We start from the raw sequence: 21,543 nt of genomic DNA, 5'->3' as shown, positions 1-21,543 counted from the left end.
TTCCCGTAGGCATAACTGTGCACATCAACCTATATTTTTGAAAGCTCTTCTCCCATTCTGATCTTCCAACTGTAACTGCCTGGTAGATTTTTAATTAAAAATTGTTTGTGACTTTTTTCAGGTTGAGAGTAGAGGAAGAGTTTAAGCACATATGGATGGGTTTAAGCATTCCTTTCTAAACTACTGGATGAAAACAGTTGATATTTTGTACTGTATGTTTGTAGGGTGTGGTGTCTACCTGAAGAACATTTTACTTTAAAAGGGAAGATGCTGTCTCCAAATGATAAAAAGTTAGAAAAGCTGGAGCCGTTCTATCGACCTTCAGTGTCCAAGCAGAAGACCAGTGCAGAAATCATAAGTGAAGCTCGAAATGCCTTGAGAACAGTTAGGGCCCAAAGGCCATTCACACCACGGGAAGACCAAAGAAAACTATTTGGACCTGCGTCTTCGAGGACACCAGAAGGTAGGCCTCCTTCCTGCTTCAGGTAGGTGACATTTCTCTTCCAGATGACATTTTCCCTTAATTCTAGGTACGGATAGTGGCTTTTTTTAAGTTTGACTTCTGCGATTAAGTTTGACCTCTTGTATCTGTTCAAGATTGCTAAAGATAATTCCAACTTCTTGGGCCCAAGAAGTTGCTTTGGTTCGAAATGGTTAATGGTGGTTGTCATATCAACTTTATAAAGCAATATGAACAAAGCTTTAAAGAGATCACTGTGTACATTTCTTCTTTTCATTATTCAATATTTTTTAATCCTACTAAAAGCAATGAAAAGATATTAATAAAATGTTTTAAGTACTATGATTTTTTAAAATTGCTTCTTTCTCAAGATGTTTGCATTGAATGCTTTTCCTTGTTTTGGGGCTAGAGTAAACTAACATATACTAGAAATAAAAGAAATGATTCTTCACAAACTAATGTTTCTGTCCCATCTCCTGTGCTAGCCTCCAGGCGTCCAGTTTTGAGTCATCTGATTCCAGACCCTTCTCTGGCGCACGTCTCAGTCCACTAGAGCTTGTGAGTACTTTACGTTTCCACGAGTGCTGTGACATGGAACTGGCCAAAAATGCTTGGAATCAGCATGTATATGTGCTGAAAATGAACCTAATGTACTAATAATTTAATACAAAAGCAAATTCTTTTATACTTTTTCAAATATAATGGTTGGTATCAAATGAAACACATTATTTACCTGTAGTTTGATAATAAAGAAGAATTTTAGAAATAGTGAATTGGCAAACAGAATGTTTCACAATAATTTTTTTTGTTCTTTTAAAAAGAGTTATGCACATATATTTTTTTAAATTTTATTTTTTTGAGGAAGATTAGCCCTGAGCTAACATCTGCTGCCAATCCTCCTCTTTTTGCTGAGGAAGACTGGCCCTGAGCTAACATCTGTGCTCATTTTCCTCTACTTTATATGTGGGACGCCTGCCACACCATGGCGTGCCAAGCAGTGCCATGTCTGCACCTGGGATCCGAACGGACAAACCCTGGGCCACCGAAGCGGAACGTGCGAACTTAGCTGCTGCGCCACCGGGCCGGCCCTGCCCATATTACTTTTAGTAGTTATATATACAAATAAATTTATATACCTGTACATAAAGAGTCAAAGATTTGTTACAAAAAAACCGCCAGCAGTCTCCTGTCACCTTATTTTTCATTCTCCCCTCCCTGGTGGCTCTCATTTTAAACTCTCTTGGCACATCCTTTTGGCATTTACATTCAAATTTCTAAAAACACAGCGTCTCGCTACTCTCTGACTTATGAGTTTGAGGAATTGTCTAATGACTTCCCACTAAGGAAGATGAGGATTTAACTCTTATCTCTACGCTTCCTCACAAGGCATTCACCCTTTCTGTCCCCACTGCTGCTCCTAATATAGATACATTACGATTTTGGTCAGATCCTTTTTCTCTGTCTATGATCATATAAACCCTATTTCCAGCTGAGCCTTGAACTAATGATGATTAATGCTGATTAATTCTCCTTCCCTGTACAACTTTTTGTTTTCCCTGGTGTTAATAATTGTCTTGCTTTTTTAGTTTTGTATTATTACTATTTAAATCCCAAACTCTTCCCCAGTGGTCTAAATCGCCTTCATATATTCAGGCACATGAGGTATTCTATTGATTCATCTCTTTGGAGAACTTTCCACACTCTCTCTTGGATCACTCGCCCTAGGCATCTGGCCTATAGCTCACTTCTTCCTCTTGTGCCAGCTTTCCTGTTTCCTGTATTCTAAGCCCTTCTCTCTTTTTTTTTGTCTGGGAAAGATTTACCCTGAGCTAACACCTGTTGTGAATCTTCCTTTTTTTTTTCCTCCCCAAAGCCCCAGTACATAGTTGTATATTCTGATTGTAAGTCCTTCTCATTCTTCTATGTGAGCCACCACAGCATGGCTACTGACAGACGAGAAGTGTGGTTCCGCATCTGGGAACTGAACCCGGGCTGCCAAAGTGGTAAGAGCACCAAACTTTAACCACTAGGCCATCAGGGCTGGCTAAGTCCTTCAATTTCTTTTTTTTTTTTTTTTTTTTTGCTTGAGGAAGATTATCCCTGAGCTAACATCTGTGCTAGTCGTCCTCTATTTTGTATGTGGGTCGCTGCCACAGCATGGCTTGATGAGTAGTGTAAGTTCATGCCCAGGATCTGAACCTGTGAACTGGGGCTGCTGAAGCAGAGCACACCAGACCCAATCACTATGCCGTGGGGCTGGCCCCAGTCCTTCTATTTCTTGATTTACTCTTGTTTTTGTGGAGTATTCCCTCCAACAGCTTCTTGAGAAGGGGTATATGGGAAATAAATTATTTGAGACCTTGAGTGCTGTTTTTCTCTCTGGAAGTTTGTAGGATTTTTCTCTTTGTTCCCAGTGTTCTGAAATTTCATGATAATGTGCCTTTGTCTTAGTCCACTTTCATCCATCACCTGGGCATTTTCAATGTGGAATCTCATGCCCTTTGGCTCTGGGAAATGTCCTTGAATTATTTTGATGTGTCTCACCCTCTTTTTTGTTCTGTTTGCTCCTTCTGGAATTTACTATTCAGGTGTAGGATCCCCTGGGTTGGCACTTCTATTTTCTTATTTTCTCTTTTTCTATTTCCCATCTTTTTTTTGGAAGAGACTTTCTAATCCTTCATTGAGTTCTTTTTATTTCCGCTATCATATTTTTAGTTTTCAAAAGCTTTCCCCCCTCTAAATTATCTTTTTTTAGATGTAGTATTCTGTTCTTGTTCACGGTTGTAGCATCTTATCTGCGTATATGAATGATAGTTTTGCTTTTTAATTGTTTTCTCCTCCCTTTAAAATCTCTGTTGCTTGTGTATGTGTGTGTGTAGCTTAAACAACAGAAATTTATTTTCTCACAGTTCTGAAGATACATCCAAGATCAAGGTGTCAGCAAGGTTGATTTCTTCTGAGGCTTTTCTCCTTGGCTTGTAGATGACCATCTTCTCCCTGTGTCTTTACATGGTCTTCCCTCTGTGTCTCTGTCACATTTTTATGTTTGTTTTGGACTCTGCTTTTCATATCAGAGGCTCTCCTCTGATAGCTCATGCTGCTTGTTTGGCTGTTCCTATTTGAGAGTGGAAGCATGTGGAATGGGTTGGTCAACCCATAGGTGATACCTACCCACATCTACATTTAGCAGGTCTGGCTGAGCTGTTCTGTTTGTGAAACCCCCAATGGCACTATCTTTGGGGCTTTCCTTGTAAGGTAGTCAATTCTCTATGGGAGTATATTCCAAGCTCTTGCCTGGAGCATAAAGGCTGGTTGCTAACTACCAGAAGCCAGGTACAGGAAGGAGGTAGGAAAGCCTAGCATTCAATTTGTAAATATTCAGTTAATATCTATGTCTACAATACATGCCCTCACCCTCCACTGTGCCTGGTTAGCCTGATTCAGAGACCCTCTGTTTTACCCCCTGTAGAGAACAACTTCCCATCTGTTCCTGGGTTCAGCAGTCTGACCTCGTGGAGCTGGAAGGGAAGGAGTTACACAGACTTTCAGCCAATCCTCATTTTAGGCACCTCTTCCCTTATTTCCCTGCTACCACAAGTACCTAGTGATGCCAGTTCCTTAGACTTTCAGGGAATTGGGCTTGCAGTCAAGCTACTTCTCAGTTTTTATTACTGTATATGTGTGTGCATGTTTGTGTGTGTGTGTATGTTTTTGATGAGCTATTTGAAAGTAAGTCACAGACCTTTAAAGACTTCATCCATAAAAGTTTAAGTGTGCATCTCAAATGAAAAAGACAGTCTCCTATATAACAATACTCTCATTATAGCTCAGAAAATTAGCATTACTCGGTGGTATCATTTCATGTGTAGTCCATGTCCAAATGACCCCAATCGTCTCAAAATGTAACTTATATTCTTAAAGTACTCAACGAAATGCCTCTCCAAGGAAAATTATACTTGTTCTTATGTTACAGATGACAAAAATAAGATTCCAAAATAGTATGCAAAAACCAATAAGCAATAACTACTTTGTCAGCTGTGGTTGACACATGGCTTCTTGCACCTACAACCTTGGAAACCACTTGGGTTTTGAGCCAGCTACAGCAAGAGAGCCCCTTGTTTGGCAGCCCAGTGGGTCTACCTTATTGTAGAATGGCTCTCTATTCTATGATTCTGTCATTTGACTCCTATGAATCATTTTTAATACTGCTGTAGTCTTTTGAGACTCACTCAATTTGGGCCTACTCTTTTCTAAAAACTCTATTTCTAAAATATCCCTGGTCCTTATCAAACTGGTGGAATTCTTGGACTACAGGATTAGGTGTTAGGCAAAGATAATGTTGGCAGTTGCCTCTGTTTAGGGTCATTGCAATTAAATTTTTTTAGTGTAGATGGTTGGGTGCTATGTGCAAAGTAAAAGTAGGCTAAGATATCCACATGTTAAATAAAATAACTCCTTTAGTTTGAAATTTTTTTGTTAGTGGATTATGTAAGGATCTTAAGTATATTCCATTTTAAACAGTAATTAAAATTTGGAGCTCCCAGTCAAAAAATTCTGAAAGTGGCCTCACACTGCCTGCCCTTCCACCTTCCTTCCTCCTTTCCACTTCACAAAGAGCCCTTTGACTCTGGTAACCACTAAACTGACAAAGGGAAGAGATAAGGGGAAATAAGAGTGAAGGGAGACGGAGTGGACAGAGGAGATGGCTGAGGGTGGGGCTGGGGTATCTGATAGTTACGGGACACCCTTGTTGAAAGGATTTGTGAAGACCTAACCAATTGAATTTTAGCACTTTTTGGATCTTGCACACTTTCTCCGGCTAGTTTGCCTTTTAATAATTCCTTTTCCAACAATTCCACTTCTGGGTATTTATCCAAAGGAAATGAAAACACTAACTGGAAGAGATATATGCTCCCCCATGTTCACTGCAGCATTATTCACAATAGCCAAGACATAGAAACAATGTATGTGTCCATCAACAGAGGAATGGATAAAGAAAATATGGTGTTTCTATAGGCAATGGAATATTATTCAGCCGTTAAAAAGAAGGAAATCCTGCCATTTGTGACAACATGCATGAACCTCGAGGGCATTATGCTTGTGAAATGTCAGGTACATACAAATGCTGTATGATCTCACTTACGTGTGAAATCTGAAGAAATAAAACTGAACTCGTAGATACAGAGAACAGGTTGGTGGTTGTCGGGGGTGAGGAGGCAAAAAAACCCAAAAAATTTCTCAACCAGCACTCAGTTAGGGAAGAAGGCCCCAGAGAGCAGCCCGTTCCAACTCCCACATTGAACCAATCTGCTTTACTCTTTCACTTGTCGTTTACCCTTCTCTCTATTTCTCCCCCCACGTCTGGCCTCTGCTCCCCTACACTCTCCAGCAGGCAGTGGGCTGCCTACACTCGAGAGAGCCCTGCGTCTCAGAGCAAGATAGAAAACTGATGCTCCTGGTCTTTACCACTCAGGCCTTGGCTGGCTGGCCTGACTGGCTCACCACGGTTCTTGTTAGCACCTGGAATCTTGTAAAACCGGGGGGAAAGCACTGTGGTTTGCAGTCTTCCGTTAACATTCATATCTACCTGCTATATCGATATGCCCAGGAACATCTCTCTTCTTTCTTAGTGGCTTCTCACCTTCCCGTGAGAGCTCTGACTCGTGCGGCTGTTGGGCGGTGGTGATTTCTATTTTCACTCCATCCTCTGGCTCGCTGATGTTCAGATTTATACACGCAGGAACAGCTGCTCTCATACTTCAGATTGTATAAAGTAGGAAAAGAGATGTGGCCATATGAATAAATAGGAAGTTTTTTGTTTTTTTTTTTTTAAAGATTTTATTTTTTCCTTTTTCTCCCCAAAGCCCCCCGGTACATAGTTGTGTATTCTTCGTTGTGGGTTCTTCTAGTTGTGGCATGTGGGACGCTGCCTCAGCATGGTCTGATGAGCAGTGCCATGTCCGCGCCCAGGATTCGAACTAACGAAACACTGGGCCGCCTGCTGCGGAGTGCGCGAACTTAACCACTCGGCCACGGGGCCAGCCCCTAAATAGGAAGTTTTGTCTTTCATCACTATCATTGTCAAAACAGAATTCTCCCTGTGTTTCCTAACCTTACAAAGCCTGGTTGTTTAAGCTCCAAGTATTTTAATTAAATTTTTTGTTGACATACAGAAAAGACACAGATCATAAGAGTGCAGCTTAATAAATTTACACTCAACACGCTCATAACCAGTGTTCAAAAAAGAAAAACTAGGTCGTTCCTGGCACCCCAGACACCACCTCCCCAGGACATTAGGACCACCTCCCAGCATAGATTAGTTTGAGCTTTTTTTTATATTTTGTAGGAACAAAGCTCTAAATATTTGATAAGTAATACAAAACTTAATATCTTTTAAAAAGAAAGGGACTTAGAAGCCCATATATACCTTGGGGGTGGGGGAGATCCAGGGTAAGAAAAAGAAGAGTGAGAATGGCAAAGCACTCTTTTCTCTTGCACTATTTCTGAAGCGAATGGTAACATTACAGCAGTGAGTCCTACGCTGAGAGTGACCGAGGAGCCAGAGAGCCTGTGGAGAAAATCACAGTAATAGAAATGCACTTACAGTTGCCACATCCAAAGGTTATGTGTTTGGGGGAATTTTTAATATTTGCTTTCTGACTTCCAAGAGGTCTTTTAGTGTGTGGTGTATGGTGTGTGTGTGTGTGTGTGTGTGTGTGTGTTCTGTTGTTTTACAAATTAAATCATAGCAACTTTCTGAGGTGGGATGTCACGTACTCCCTTGTCAAGTCGTCATGTAGAAGGAGGGAGACCCCGCCTTCCCATCTGGTGACCCAGAGGCGCCATGTCAGAAATTGGTCAAAGCCCGTGGTGCTGGGATGAGAGTCGAGGCCGGCCAGATCCTGGAAATGTTCTAGGCAGTTTGTCTTTAATTGGATTGTTCTATGAATAATAGTCTTTCCCTCTTCAATGGACTCTCGTAGTTTTATCAACCAGAACAAATCTTAAAATCTGACTTTCCCAGGGTCCTTGATTAGGCTCACGTCACTGGTCAGTGTCGTGACACAAACTGTGAGGGAGGTAAGGTTCCCGAGTCAAGATGGAAACTTGCCACATTCCCTGAATTCTAAAATGAAGCGAATTTTATGAGAAAAAAATTTTACTAGTTTGCTTCGTAAAAGCCATTTTGCTCCACAAAGTTGAGGAACGTTTCATAGAACCTGGCATGGTAAAAGTTGATGGCCTTAGTAGTTTTCCCTTGACGTAATAAAGATGCTTTACATGTATCACTTTATATTTTATGTAATGAAATATGTATTTAAGTGGGATAAATAATTTAGTAAAGGTCAGTAGTAAAATGGAACTAATTTTTCATTACACAAACAATTACTAATTTTGCACTAGGAAAATAGTGCCTTTTATCAAGGGCTTTATCTTGCCATCCAGAGATAATTCAGTTTCTCTCTTTGGGGTAAAAATTAGCTTTGCAATACCGTATTTTCCCTTTTTGTCGGATGTTTTATTTAGTACCAGAAACATTTATAGCAGTTAAGGCCTCTGCAAAAGAAACCATTTATCTCATCAGCATTGTTATTATCTGGCAGACTTTTCCATCTTTGTTTCAGATTCAAGGTACCTGCAGAGTACAGATATTTTGAGATAAGAAAACCTCCTATCTATTCAATACTGATTATCTTTATGTATTTCATTTTTCATAATTATATCTAAAACACTTATTTTCCTGTATTATATGTGCTCTTAGCTTTTCTTTTAACTCTCTGCTTTATGGCCTAAGTCACATTCTGATGACCAGTTTGCAACAAATTGAGGAGACTAACAGGTAAAGTGACTATTTATTAAACAAATAGAACATAATTTATACAGAGAAATGAATGCTGTCTTCTTCAGAATAGACCCCTCCGAATTCAGCATCTTGGTTCCAGCAAGGTTGTGTCAGAGGCCAGGGCCTTGGCTTTGAGAAGACCTAATGGTAACTTAGAATCAACTCTGGTAATAAAGAGTGAGCAGGGAAGGGGGCCAGCATTTCTTGAGTCCCCATGACAGGACTTGTATGGGCATCAGTGTCCCTGCATGAGGGGGCCTACCGTCTCCATCTGCTAGCTGGGCCAGTTTGGAGACGTAAATGGCCTATCCAAGTTCACAGAACTGGTAAGCGGATTCCACTCCAGATCGGTTTGATCCCGAAGTCGTTTATTTCTCCTCTATATTGTGCTGAGTCTTTGATTTACCCATTTTTCTAACTGTGTTTAGAAAAATGTGTTTCTAAAGTCATAAAACAAATTTTTTGGTCCGGTTTATGCACCAATTCCAGATGCAAATGAACAAGAGGACATAGAAAATATTTTGAAGAATGTCATCATTACTGAGATAAGCAGCTTCTTGGGAGGAGAACTCTGATATAGATGTCTATGTTCTGTTAGTACATATGAGAAAATGAGTGTTTGAAATTGTGTGTCATATATGATGGATGACCTCCTCTATTCTTCCAAATTATCTGACTTGAATTAAGCACTAGACTTCTAAGATTTCTGTTAATTAACTTATTGGATTGAGTGTCATTCATTTCACATATTACAGAAGTGACTTTAGGAGCTTTAACTCAATTATTTTTGGTTAGAGAGCTAAAAGCACTTGCTGCCGTAAGATTGCTCTTTCACAGACAAAAAATTGTGCTCAAGTTGTAGAGAGGAAGGATGGCACCATGAGGCAACACTAAAAGTGGGAGCTGAGGGGCCGGCCCCATGGCCGAGTGGTTAAGTTCACGGGCTCCGCGTCGGCGGCCCAGGGTTTCGCCAGTTCGGATCGTGGGCATCGACATGGCACTGCTCGTCAAGCCATGCTGAGGTGGCGTCCCACATGCCACAACTAGAGGCACTCACAGCTAGAATATACAACTATGTACTGGGGGGCTTTGGGGAGAAGAAGAAGAAGAAGGAAAAAAAAAAGAATGGCAACAGATATTAGTTCAGGTGCCAATCTTTAAAAAAAAATAAAGTGAGAGCTGAGGCCCCTGGGAGGTTCTGGCCCGAGTGGGAGGCCACTGCTGTCTGGAGGTTAGACCAAAGGGAGCTCTGGGTAGCACAGTGCTTGGTGCAGGTGTTTTTAAAAGTCTTTAAGGGATTGGAATTTTGTCAGCAATGTTCCTTTTCTAACGGGTAGCAGCGTAAACTTCATGAGATGTAAAAAATAAAATGTTTTATATCGTAAGTCCAAGACAACTTCTTGCACTTATATTTTGTGACTTTTTAATCTGAATTATTAGAAGAAAAATTATATTATTAAAAAAATACTTTTGTGGAGTCCAAAATATGTAAAGGTAGTATTTCTATTCCACATAGTTCTTGGCATATAGGTGCCCAGTAAATGTTTTCTGAGCAGAATTGAACATAAAAATTCGCAGAGTATGTTGAATACACCCAACCTAATTTTACTCTGATACAGATAATATCTGTTTGCCAGCATGGTTAAACTATTTCTTTCAAAAGCACTAAGCAAGGGGCTGGCCGATGGTGTAGTTGTTAAGTTCACACGCTCCACTTGGGTGGCCCAGGGCTTGCAGGTGCAGATCCCAGGTGTGGATCCCAGGTGCAGACCTACGTACTGCTCATCAAGCCATGCTGTGGTGGTGTCCCACATACAAAATAGAGGAACATTGGCACAGATGTCAGCTCAGTGACAATCTTCCTCAAGCAAAAAGAGGAAGATTGGCAACAGATGTTAGCTCAGGGCCAGTCTTCTTCACCAAAAATAAAAAACAAAAAAAACACTAAGCAAGACAGCAGAGTGTTTAATACAGTAGAACCGACAAAAACAATTTAAAAGTGTTATATATAACACATTAGATGGGCCAGTGAGACATATGGCCCAATCATGGCCTCAATCAAGGAGCCAAGAGGCAGCCTGCGTGAAGCCCTATTCTCTCCCAGAAGTGTCAGGGCCAGCTCCAGGGTGGTGGGTCTTATTTGAGACACGGAAACTCACGCTAATCAGTTAAAAAATCTCTTTCCAGAAACCAAAAGCTCCGACATCTCCTGCCACAGAGGAGGATCCCTGCCCTTCCTTTCCTAAACCTCCCGTGGACCCCGAGAAGATTCGCAGAATAAGCCGAGCCCGGGCACGTTTGTTCAGGGCCGCCTCCCAGGGGACTCTCCTGCCAGACAGAGCCCATCCTCCCGCTGAGAGTAAGGCCGAGTAACATCCTTTCGAACCTGGGGCAGGCGTGTTTCTTGAGTTTGCACACAAAAGCTACGTGTGGTTTTCTATGATTTTTTCTAGCCCTATATGATTTTACATTAAGACTTAGTGTTGTACAAAAGCTGGTTAAGAACCCTTGTTTATATATATATTTTTTTCTGGGTGTTTATAAAGCATACCTAAATATCACAGTTTTTAAAAAAACGTTATCACAACTAGAAGGACCCAGAACTAAGAATATGCAACTATGAACTGGGGGGCTTTGGGGAGAAAAAAGGAAAAAAAATAAAATCTTTAAAAAACGTTAACTGTTAGGAAAGAAATATTGAAATACGTGTTTCCTAATGAATGGGTTCGCGTGTATTGGAGATCCATGAGTTTTTCATTAGAGTTCAAAGAGTTGTTCATTTCATTAGGCATATTTAAGGTTCCTTTAATGTCCACTGAGCTTAGGTCTTTGAAAATACCTTTCTGACCCCATGTAAAAAGGTAAGCAAAAGTGGAGCATGGCTTTTCCTGCTGCCACGGAATTGCTGGCGGGTATCTACACCTGGGAATAGAGAGGCTAAAAAACTTGAATTCTAAGGAATGCCCCCAACAATTGGAATCCCTCCCCGTCCAGGGCATGCTAAGAGTTTTTCAAGCTGCAGGAAATGTCCCGTGAGTGGGATGACGGTCGACTCAGTGGAGCTTGCTAGCGTTTGAGAAAAATGAAAGAGAAGAGAAGAGAATGGAAAATATCAGGGTACAGTGCAGACAATAAGGGGAAGTATTGCTTCCAGAGGCTTTACTTTGCTCACGTACTTGTGTGTTCAGGGTCATATTATAAATTTATTATATATTATATTTATATTATATCATGTTATAAATTTATTATTATTATGTGTAGTCAAAAAAGTTGGAAAACCACTTTACCAGGGGCTGACAGAATGGGCCCTCCTTCAGGCAACGAGGATTGAGGAAGACGGATGGGTTTACAGTCACAGAGAGGAGATAACCTGAAGATGGATCCCAGAGGTCGCAAGCTGCCTCCTGAGGATCCTACTTGTTTGACATACAAGCGTTTTCTTTTAATTAGTCGCCAACATTTAAATGTAGAAGATCTCAGGGAAGAATCCAGATTGGTGACATCTTGTGAAAAATTAGAAGATGTGGCAACACTTGGTCCCCGTCCCGTGTAGCCCAAGTGAGGAATGATTGGGGCTGAGTAGTACCCACCTGGTTAGCCCAGTGTGTGATCTCAGTTCCCCAGGTCTCCCAGCCTGCTTCACTCATTTTCCTGTCTGGTCCTTATGGTCCCAGTGATCCCTGACATAGCTGAAGAGGTCGAATCAAGGAGAAAGGAAAAGACAGGGAGGCAGTATAGGGCGTGCATGTCACGCTGCGATGTCTCATATCATTAGGCACCCTGCTTTGCCTCCATGTCCCAATCTGTTTCTTGTCTAACAACCAGTCAATCAGATATTTATTGAACCCCTCCCAAGTGCCAGGCACTGTTCTAGGCCAACTGAGTCCTGTCCTCAAGCAGTTTGTGAAGGGAGATAGACAATAAACAGGAAAACCAAGAAATAAGAGAATTTAAGTTGTGACAAGTGCCATGAAGAAGGTAAGCAAGACAGTGGGATAGAGAGTGACCATGGCAGGAGGAATTTGTGTCTGCTCAGGTGGCTCTGGAGGTGTCCTGGAGGAGGTGGCATCTGAGTTGACATGTGAAAAATGAGAAGAAGGCAGCCATGTAGAAATCTATGGACAAAGCAGCCACACTGAAGGGACACCCAGGCCACAGATGGGAGCAAGCTCGGGTGGTGGAGGACCCACAGGCCAGGATGGCTGGAAGGTGGTTAACCCTGGGGACCGTGGAGGGATCTGAGGCCACAGGGCCATTTAGGGCCAGGCCCGGGCAGATGCCCAGGACTTGATTCTGCTTGCAGTGAAAAGCCAGGGCAGGGTTTAAGCAGGGGAGAGACGTCATCTGACTTAGGTTTTCTTTCAAACAGCGGTGCTCAACTGAGCTGTGCATTAGAATCACCTGGGGAACTTTTGAAACGCTCCAGCATGGGCTGACAGTCAGACCAGTAACATCAGAAAGGACTGGTAACTGCAGAAGCAAAGTCCTTGCCAGGATGAGAGGGGCTGGGGTCCAGCCCAAGGTCGGGGATGAGGTCAGACAGGAACAGCGTCACTTCCTATCTATCAGCAGGGATGTCAGAGCTGGTGTGAGGGTCACCACACTGTTGTTTAGTAGATGTTTTTCCGTCTGAGCCCGAATGCTGTATCTGTGTTTAATGCTTTTGCCTCTTGGTGCCTCACGTTTGAAACCCCTGCTGCTTGCTGAGCTGTTCCCATGTATGTGAGAGTGACCGAAGAGACAGGTGTTTCGCCTGCCGTGCTCCCCTCATGGCTTAGCTCCTTCCCTCCTGAGCCACCTGGCCCTGGTCTGAGCAGCCACACACACCTCAGCTGTGCTCTGGGAGGTGCCATCTGTGGCTGTCATTTCCCAGCACTCAGGCCGTCTTCACGCCTCCAGGTGGCTAGGCAGCATGTCTTTGTCACAGTTCTTTAATCCTCCCTGTTTGCAGTTGCCCCATGTCACCATCCTCATCCTCCCTGAGGTCTGTGTCCGCACTCGGGAAATAATGGCCATGAAAAGCCATTGTCATTTTAAAAGCTCACATCGCCCAATTAAAAAATATATACTTCGGCACTCCGGCCTCGGAATGCTTGTCTTTGTACAGGAGCTCCCTGGGCTTCGTTTCAGAGTCTCTATTGTTTGGAAAAGGTGTCCTTTGTTGGGAACCAAGGCTGTCAAGGCAGCTGTGCATGGAGACAGAGGGTGCGTCCCTGCCTCTGGTGTGAAGTCATTTGTAGCTGACACCGCCACAGGCAGGGCTGGCGTGTGGCGGCAGGTTTGGAATTCCTGATTTAAGAAAATGAAAGGGGCAGAGATGTGTGTAGCCATCTCTTAAGGCCAGCAGTTTAATTGCTGTGTGTTCAAATAGGGTTTTTGGCTGGAGGTGACGTGTTGCAAACACCTCCCCTGTTGTTCCAGCTGGACAGAACGCAGTCTCCACCTTCTCGCCCATCCCTGTTATCCTCGCTGTCACAGAGCCCTCCACGGGCTTCCTTCATATCTCCTGGGTCTGCATTGTCTGTTCCCACCACTGCCACATACCCTTTCTCCCCTGTTGTCCCTGATCTTCCAGCTGTCCTGTCTTGCTCTGCCCTCAGCTCACTAGGGGGCTGCAGGTGGGTCAACCCAGGGGTGAATCCAATCCTCAGCCCTTGGATCAGCCGGCAGAGCCTGGGGAAGCCAAGCTCCCAACCAGACCTGCATGTGAGCAGCAGCCTTATCCTGTCACCCCAGTGAACCATGAAAAATGTTCACTTTCTGTGTGTGCCATAAGGTACAAAAGGTCAGGAAGCAAATAAAAATCAGATTGCATCATCTTCTTGCTGAAAACCCATCAGAGGGGCCCCTGGGCCTGAGGGAGTGTTGCCAAATTGGGTTCCAGGGAACACTTTTGGCAAACATTAATAGCCTTTCCTTGGAAAAAGGGTTCAGTGCTCAGAAAAGTCTGCCTACCTCCTCTCCCTCTTGGAGAGTCACAGCACACACGAGCATATTAAAGGGTTGGTAAAGCCATCTGGTGAAGGCACCTGTTTAGTTTTGATTCACCTCAGTATTTCACTCATCTACTTGACTGCAGAGTCTGTCTTCTGGGGAACACAGTTTGGGAAACACTGACCTAGCACGGAAGTTGGCAGACTTTTTCTCTAGGGCCAGATAGTAAATATTTTACAACTTGTGGGCCATACAGTCTCCATTCAACCTACTCAGCTCTGCCACTCAACTCCACTATGGTCTCAGAAAAGCAACCATAGACCGATTCATGGCCACTGAAATTCGACGTTCATATAATTTTCACGTTACAAAGTGTTGTTCTTCTTTTGATTATTTTCCAACCATTTGAAAATATGAAAACCATTCTCAGCTTGCAGGCTGTACAAAAACAGGAGGCAGGCCAGGTTTGGTGGGGCTGTAGTTTGCTGACCCCTGGTCTAGGGGATGAAGTCCCTACTCCTCAGAATGCTCAACTCTGTTGTGATCTGGCCCCAGCCTGACATTCCAGGCCCTTCTCTCGAGTCTCCTTTGCCTACCCCGTCTTCCCCCCACAACAAGTCTGTGCACCAGCAACATGGAACTCCTTGCAGTTACTCACACCCATCCTACTCTTTCAAGCCTCATACAAGACCCACTATATAATTTGCTGGGCCCAATGCAAAATGAAAATGTGGGGCTCTTCGTTAAAAAAAAATTCAGAATTTCAAGATGGCAACAGCAGCGTGTTAAACCAAGTGCAGAGCCCTTCTAAGCTTGGGGCCCTGCCTAACTGTGCAGCTCATACACCCATGAAGCTGGCTCTGACTGCAGACTTCTGTTCCTTTTTCTCAGAACTCCATTAAGCCTTCAGAATTCTTCTCAGTCTCCACCTCCTCGGTGAATCTTTCCCTAACTCCCAACCCCTCGGGACTCCCCCACCCTCTCTACTCCTGCCTACATGGCTCGGACCATGCTATACTGCGTTTGTCTCTGCCCGTCTACCTCTCTGTCTCCCTTCTAGACTGAGCCATGTCAGTAGGAAAAGAGGTTTCCCTACTGAACCTAAAACAGGTGCTAGTATATAGTAGGTGCCAAAGAAATTTCTGTGAAATGGAGCTGCTCCTGCAGGGTAATGCTGCTGGTTGCAGGATCCTTTTGAAGTTTACCCATGATCCATTACAAAATTAGTACAGTGTGCTGCAGATACTTGCCAGGGAGACACAGAGCATCATTACACACGCTCAGTTTAGTGGTGGGCCTCCATCAGGAGTTGGCGTGAGCCCCAGAGCAGCTCTTCGCTCTAGTGATAATCGACGAGCTTGCTCTGGTGGATTGTGAAGATGGCGGGATGCAGCTCCTCCCCCCACAAGTCTGAGCGTGTTTCCCTCTAGAACAGAAGCTCCGTGATGGCTGGGACTTGTTCACCTCTGGATCGCCAGCACCTTGCACAGCCCCTGGCACATAGCAGTGGGTGCTTCATAAACATTTATGGATGAATGAATGAAAGAAATGAATGCTGGAATATAGAGATAGGCTAAAAATGCTTTGAAATCTAAAACAAAGTATGTGCTTTGTAATTCAGTAGGAAAGTTATTTAAGGTAGCTTGGTGCTGTGGAGAGAGCCCTGGACCAGAAGTCAGGATTCTTGGGTCACGTTAATAATAATGACAATAACTTCTAGGTTTTGAGTGTGCTAGCACCAAATAATTCACTTCACTAGGCCATATCATTTAATTCTCACCACAGGCTAAAGAGGTGGGGACCACTGAGGAAGGTGAGAGAAAAGTTGAATGACCTGCCCACATCGTGCAGCTGGTGCATTGGGAGCCTGTGCTTGACCCCAAGTCTGATGGAATGCAAGGCCTGTGCTCTTCCCACCCATATAGTCCTGCCTCTCCCCAAACTAGCTCTTTGACTTTAGACCTTTTGGCTTCTCAGTGTTGTCATCTGAAAACTGAAGGTTAGACTAGCCAATCTCTAAGGCTCCTTTCAGCTTTAAAATTCAGTGTTTTGCAAGTAGGGAGCTTGGTCAGAGGGATAGACGAGGTGGTTTTGTTATTGTTGGTTTTTATTGGTTTTTTGGTTTAAGTGAAGAAAAGCTTGAGTCATTTTGGAAAAGTCTTCAAAACAGTATTTTTCTATGTGAAGCTCATCTACCCTTCCTCTTTGACAAAATATTTTATTACAGACTAGAGTATAGCAGTAGCATTGTGGATAAGCTATTCCTAATGTCAATTTGCTGATAAAGAAACAGTCTTGTATTAGAAGTCTAAGAATCATCAGTCATAAACACAGTAGATGCTTCAGATTGGGCATCTTTTTGCAACTCTCTCTTATTCCTCTTTAGAAAGCCTTGTAGCTGTTGCAGTGCCCTCCTCTTTCCAGCGCTAGTAGTGGTCTGTAGGCCTCCACCATCCCACCCCTGTCCCCCTGATCATCTCTCGTACTCCTCTCCCCCTCACACACTGCACTCCTGCTGTTCCTGGAACACACCAGGCACACTCCTGCCTTAGGGCCTCCACACCTGCTGTTCCCTCTGCTGGGAGTATGTTCCCTCGTCATCCAATGGCCACATACTTCACCTCCATTAAGGGTCTGCTTACTATGCCCACCGTGTTCAAAATTGCTGCCTACAGCCATTCCCAATCCCCTTTTCCACTTTGCTTTTTTCCATAACACGTATTATCTTACATCATATACCTTATTTGTTATGGTGTATTGCTCACTGTCTGTTTACACCTCTTAGGATGTCACCCCTGCGAGGTCAGGGATCTTTGCTTTGTCACTGATGCATCCCAAGAGCCTGAGACAGTGCCTGACATTAAGGAAGCAGTCGAGAGATATTTTTTGAATGAAAAATTACTAACAGGATCAAATTTAGGTAGAGGAGTTATCGTTACAGGACACAGAACTATTTGTGTGGACTTAGGCAGTTCATAAACCTCAGTCCGAGTGTTGGCTTTCTGGTGGACTCTAAGCTCCTGGAGATAAGATCCTGTTCGTTTTTACCTGCTGAATTGATGATGCTGATCCTAAAATAATGGTGAGGTCTCGTATATGTTTAGGGAGGTTTTGGCCATACAATTCCAGGCTTGGTTGTAAGTAATATATAATTTTCAAATTGTATAAATTCTTAGATTAAAAAAATATTGAAAGAGAGTGATTCCTAAAAAGAAATGCTTTGACAAAACTTTTTTTTTTTTTTTTGGTTATTACAGCAAAGAAGACAGTGGAATCCAAAGAAACAATTCTAATGGGGAATTCTGTGGTGAAAAGAAATGGGATTTATTTAACAGAATCAAATGCCACTGGCCACTTGAAGAGCCACCCACTTCAGCTAACTTATGATGGAGGCTTTGGTGAAATCAAGGAGCAAGAAATGTTCATAGGGGCAACACCCTTGCCATCTCCTCTCAGAAGTGGAGGGTCAGTATTCTTTATATTTGATTTTCTGTCCAGGATAACTGTGTCGTTTAGCAGTTTGTTCTCTATCTTATGCAGATATTGGTTTGCATTTTCCCTTTTCTGTAAATACATTTTGAGTTAGTGGTACATGGGTAGGAAGGATTTCTTCTCATGGCTCAACGGAGTTGGTTTCCCCTTTTCCTATTTAATCCTCAGGAAACATTTATTCATATCTGCCAAAATGCTGCTTTGACAGGACTGCCAGAATAAAGTCTTTGCTTTAGTCGGACTGTTCCAGGTAGCCCTTGAGTGAGGACTGATCATTCTGTTTGTGTGTTACTTGGGATTCTTGCCTGGGCCAGAATCCCTCGTCACCTCCGCTTGGATTAGTTCACTGTTAACTCCTCAAAAGAGAGGACACACTCATTTTATTCTCCAGTAGAAATTTGGATTAAAATATTTATTTTGCAAACTAATAGTTAAAACAGGACAGCCCTGCGGATTCCTGCTGTGATCTCCCCCTACCGGTCCCTCATGAAATGGGTGATTGGGAATTACTTTATTTCACACCATCTTCCTAGACAGGGCTTTCTAGGGCTTCCCCTAGAAAACTGAGAAGCAATTTTTCTACCATATTAAAGATTGGTGGAGAAATGTTCACTGTATGAACCACGTGAATTCTTACCCTGGAGTTTTCCTAAAGAAGCCTTGATAATTGAGGGCCCAAGTGGGGGTTAGCGTGGGGAGAGCAGACTCCATTTTCCAGTCCCAGCCAGTACTGATGCTAAGATAGGCAGAAGGTCTTGGACTGGACAGGGTCACTCAGTTAAAGATATTTTTCTACGACTTTCCCTTGAGTCATTATGGACAACTGCCCAGTTCGAATTTGCTTAACAAGATTAAATTCCATGGACCATTTTAAGACCAAGTGCTTCTTGCCCTCACTTTAGATTTCGGGTCTGACTTTGGTTTGTATGCGTGTAATGTGCTTAAAACTTTTCCCTGAACTGGCTGCTTGGCAGCTGGTTAGTTTAGCTGAACTGACCCCGTCTGCTGACACAGCCTGAAGAGTTCCGCACACGCGGGATTTACATTAGGCAACCTAGTGGTCCTTGTAATGTTGCTTTGCGTTCTGAACATTTTTTAAATTAAAGGAAAAATGAAATGTCTCCTTAAGTGGAAGAAAAGGACTTCAAATTGGGACTTTGGGTATTGAGCAGAAAATATCAAACTGGCCACTGCGACAAATCTTTTCCAGTTGGTGAATAAGAATAGGCTGCGACCTCAGAGTTTACACACGAAAGACAGCAGGGGAACTTGTGTTTTCTTTCAGCACTGAAGTGAAAAGGAAACATTTATCTTGCTGCACCCATCCTTACAGTAATTAAAGTTGACTAGGAAAAGCCAGACAAGAGCTGTTTTATTTTATCTTATTTATTTTTTATTTTTTTTTGCAAGTCTTCAGATGTTGCAGAATAATCTGGCAAGCCAGAGTTCATTATGTCTTCCTCAGTCTGGGACAGCAAAGGCATCTTCAGTTACATATTTTATCCCACAAACAGCAAAGGAGAAATCAATTAGGGACTGGAAGCGCTTCTTCCTGACCGTCCAAAATTATGAGGCGTTGGCGGCAGCACTAATTGTTTTTTTGTGCTTTGTTAGGATGGCTCTTACCTCATATAATAATTGTGTCTGACTTGGGTTAGCAATACACGCTGGAAAGTTTAACTTCCAATAACATTTTTGCTTTATGAATCTTTACCTCCTTTAATCATTGGATAGGATTTTGTTGAAGTGGTGCCAAAAAAAACATTTATTCAGTAGGATTAAAACAAGCCAGAAAATGGAAACTATTAGTAATTCTTTCATTAATTACATTTGTGAATCAATCTGGGACACTTGGTAATTGTTTCTTGTAAACATTTAAGTGAGTAATTCCAAGAAATGATCTTCGCTATGCCGTGGAGTATTCCCAGTTTTGATGCTAAAGCCCTACCCTCAATTAACATGTTTTCATCTTTAGACCATAAAGTGGAAAACGGAGACTCTTGTCAGTGAGCGGGGCTGGCAGAAGGGAGGGAAGAGAATGCAAAATTGGAAAAGGAGGAGGCCTGAGATGACAGCGGGTTGAAAAGGAGCGTGAGCAGATGGTGTAAAGGGGACAGAAGTGAGGCCGTGCTCTCCATGCAGGGTCCTTGCCTGCTTGTCTAGTGTGGGAGCAGCCGCCTTCATGCTGAGTGCTTCTCAGGCTGGGAGAGAAAGGAGCAGTGTATTTCAGTGGAACAGCATTGACTTGTACACCCTTAATTTAGAATATGGATGACTCAGACATGGGATGGACTGCAGTTTAACTTTAGGTTGGTTGTGATGGAAAAAGGATTTGCTAAGCAAGGTATCATCACAAACAAGATCTTGGGGACTGTTTAACTTTCCAAAAGAGGACACGCTCTCAAGCACTTATTGAACTATCATCTTCAAGCAGTGCCAATTACCACCGTCTCTGTCTGTCCATTTAGGGATTCATTTAAGTTTTGGCAGACCTGCCCCTTAACAACACTCCATGTTCTCTGTATGGATTGAAAATAATAAAGCTTCCATAAAAATATGTACACGTATGTATCTCCAGCCAGCCAGCCAGCCAGCCAGCCAGCCAGTGGTTCAATCTGATGAACCCCTGTATATATCTGCTTAAAAACCTTTTCAGGCATTCTATGTGAATATTGTTCAAACTATCGTGGTTTGGAAATGTGACCTTTAGGAGGAAAGCCCAAGAGCAGCCAGCTGTGGAGTCAAGAACGCTTTGCTGGGAGCCAGAATCCCTGGATTTAGTTTGGGTTCCCTCTCGGCCTCTTGATTTAGCTGTATGTTCTTTGACAAGTCTCTTAACACTTTCAGGGGCTCAGTCTTCTAATCTGAAAAATGGAAATAAGTGCACTCCTTCACTGCCAACTCCTCCCAGCCCTCGTTGTAGGTTGTGGAATGATTCATAAGGCTTGAAAGCCTTGTTTGTAAACTATCAAGCACCGTTAGCATTGTTGGAATCAAAAATAAGAGAAGGCTTCCTTAAATAAAGATGGCAAAACAAAGGCATTCTGCAGAAACCCAATGAAACCAAAAAAGAGTGAAAAACAGAGAAATAAATGGCATCAATGAAATAGACAAATGGTTCCAACCCAAAACTACAAAACATGAAGCAGACTTTACACTGCAGTAGGGGCTTGATTTTTTTGTCTGCATAACATTCTTGCCTTTGGAGAGCGAGCCGTCTTGCGTTGTATAATAAATCCTGCTCGGTCCGTGTTTGGAGGAGGGCTGACCCTGTCTTACCCACCCCCTTTTCCAGGGGTGGTTGTGTGGCCCAGGGCTGGCTAATCAGAGTTCTCCAATCTACCAGCCATAGCAGTTGGTTCAGAGGTGGGCACATGATCTAAGCCAGGCCAATTGAATTTCTCCCTGGGACTTTTGCGAAAATCTTTGGGAAAAATGCCCTTTCTCCAAGTTTACAAGCTGTAAAGATGATGAGGTCTTGGAGATGACAGTGGCCATATCATTGCCTTTTGGAGGGTGACTCTGAGAGGGAAGTGATGCATAAACAAACAGAGCCAAGGAATGGAGATAGTGACCAAATTCAAGGGTGGTGTGTAAACCCCTAGATCCAGCTATGCCTGAGGCTACCACATCTGCATTGTAGACTGCTCTGTTTTGTGAGCCAATATTTTCCTTTTTCTTTCTCTCTCTCTTCTTCCTTCCTTTCTTCCTCCTACCTTCCTACCTTCCTTCTTTTCTTTCTACCTTCTTTCTTCCCTCCCTTCCTTCCTTTCTTCTTTTCTCTTTCTCCCTTTCTTCTTTTCTCTTTCTCCCT

At 43.0% G+C, this 21,543-nt stretch overlaps 1 protein-coding gene across 4 annotated transcripts in view; it reads left to right on the top strand.

The window, feature by feature from the left end:
• ARMC2 (armadillo repeat containing 2) overlaps positions 1-21,543 on the top strand; it is a 98,309-nt gene that overhangs the window by 5,791 nt on the left and 70,975 nt on the right. For 3 of the 4 annotated variants that reach the window (XM_046677774.1, XM_046677773.1, XM_046677775.1), the window contains exons 2-5: positions 225-485; positions 946-1,018; positions 10,491-10,662; positions 17,495-17,702. In XM_046677774.1, coding sequence (XP_046533730.1) covers positions 268-485; positions 946-1,018; positions 10,491-10,662; positions 17,495-17,702 — 671 coding nt within the window. In that variant the 5' untranslated portion in view covers positions 225-267. Of the gene's footprint in view, positions 1-224; positions 486-945; positions 1,019-10,490; positions 10,663-17,494; positions 17,703-21,543 lie in introns of those variants that run through there. The other variant, XM_046677776.1, reaches the window with a different exon arrangement.

This window comes from Equus quagga, chromosome 11 (assembly GCF_021613505.1).
Source record: "Equus quagga isolate Etosha38 chromosome 11, UCLA_HA_Equagga_1.0, whole genome shotgun sequence".
Taxonomy (NCBI): domain Eukaryota; kingdom Metazoa; phylum Chordata; class Mammalia; order Perissodactyla; family Equidae; genus Equus; species Equus quagga.
Note: the sequence above shows the minus strand (reverse complement) of the source record. Positions and strands in the feature narration are given on the sequence as shown.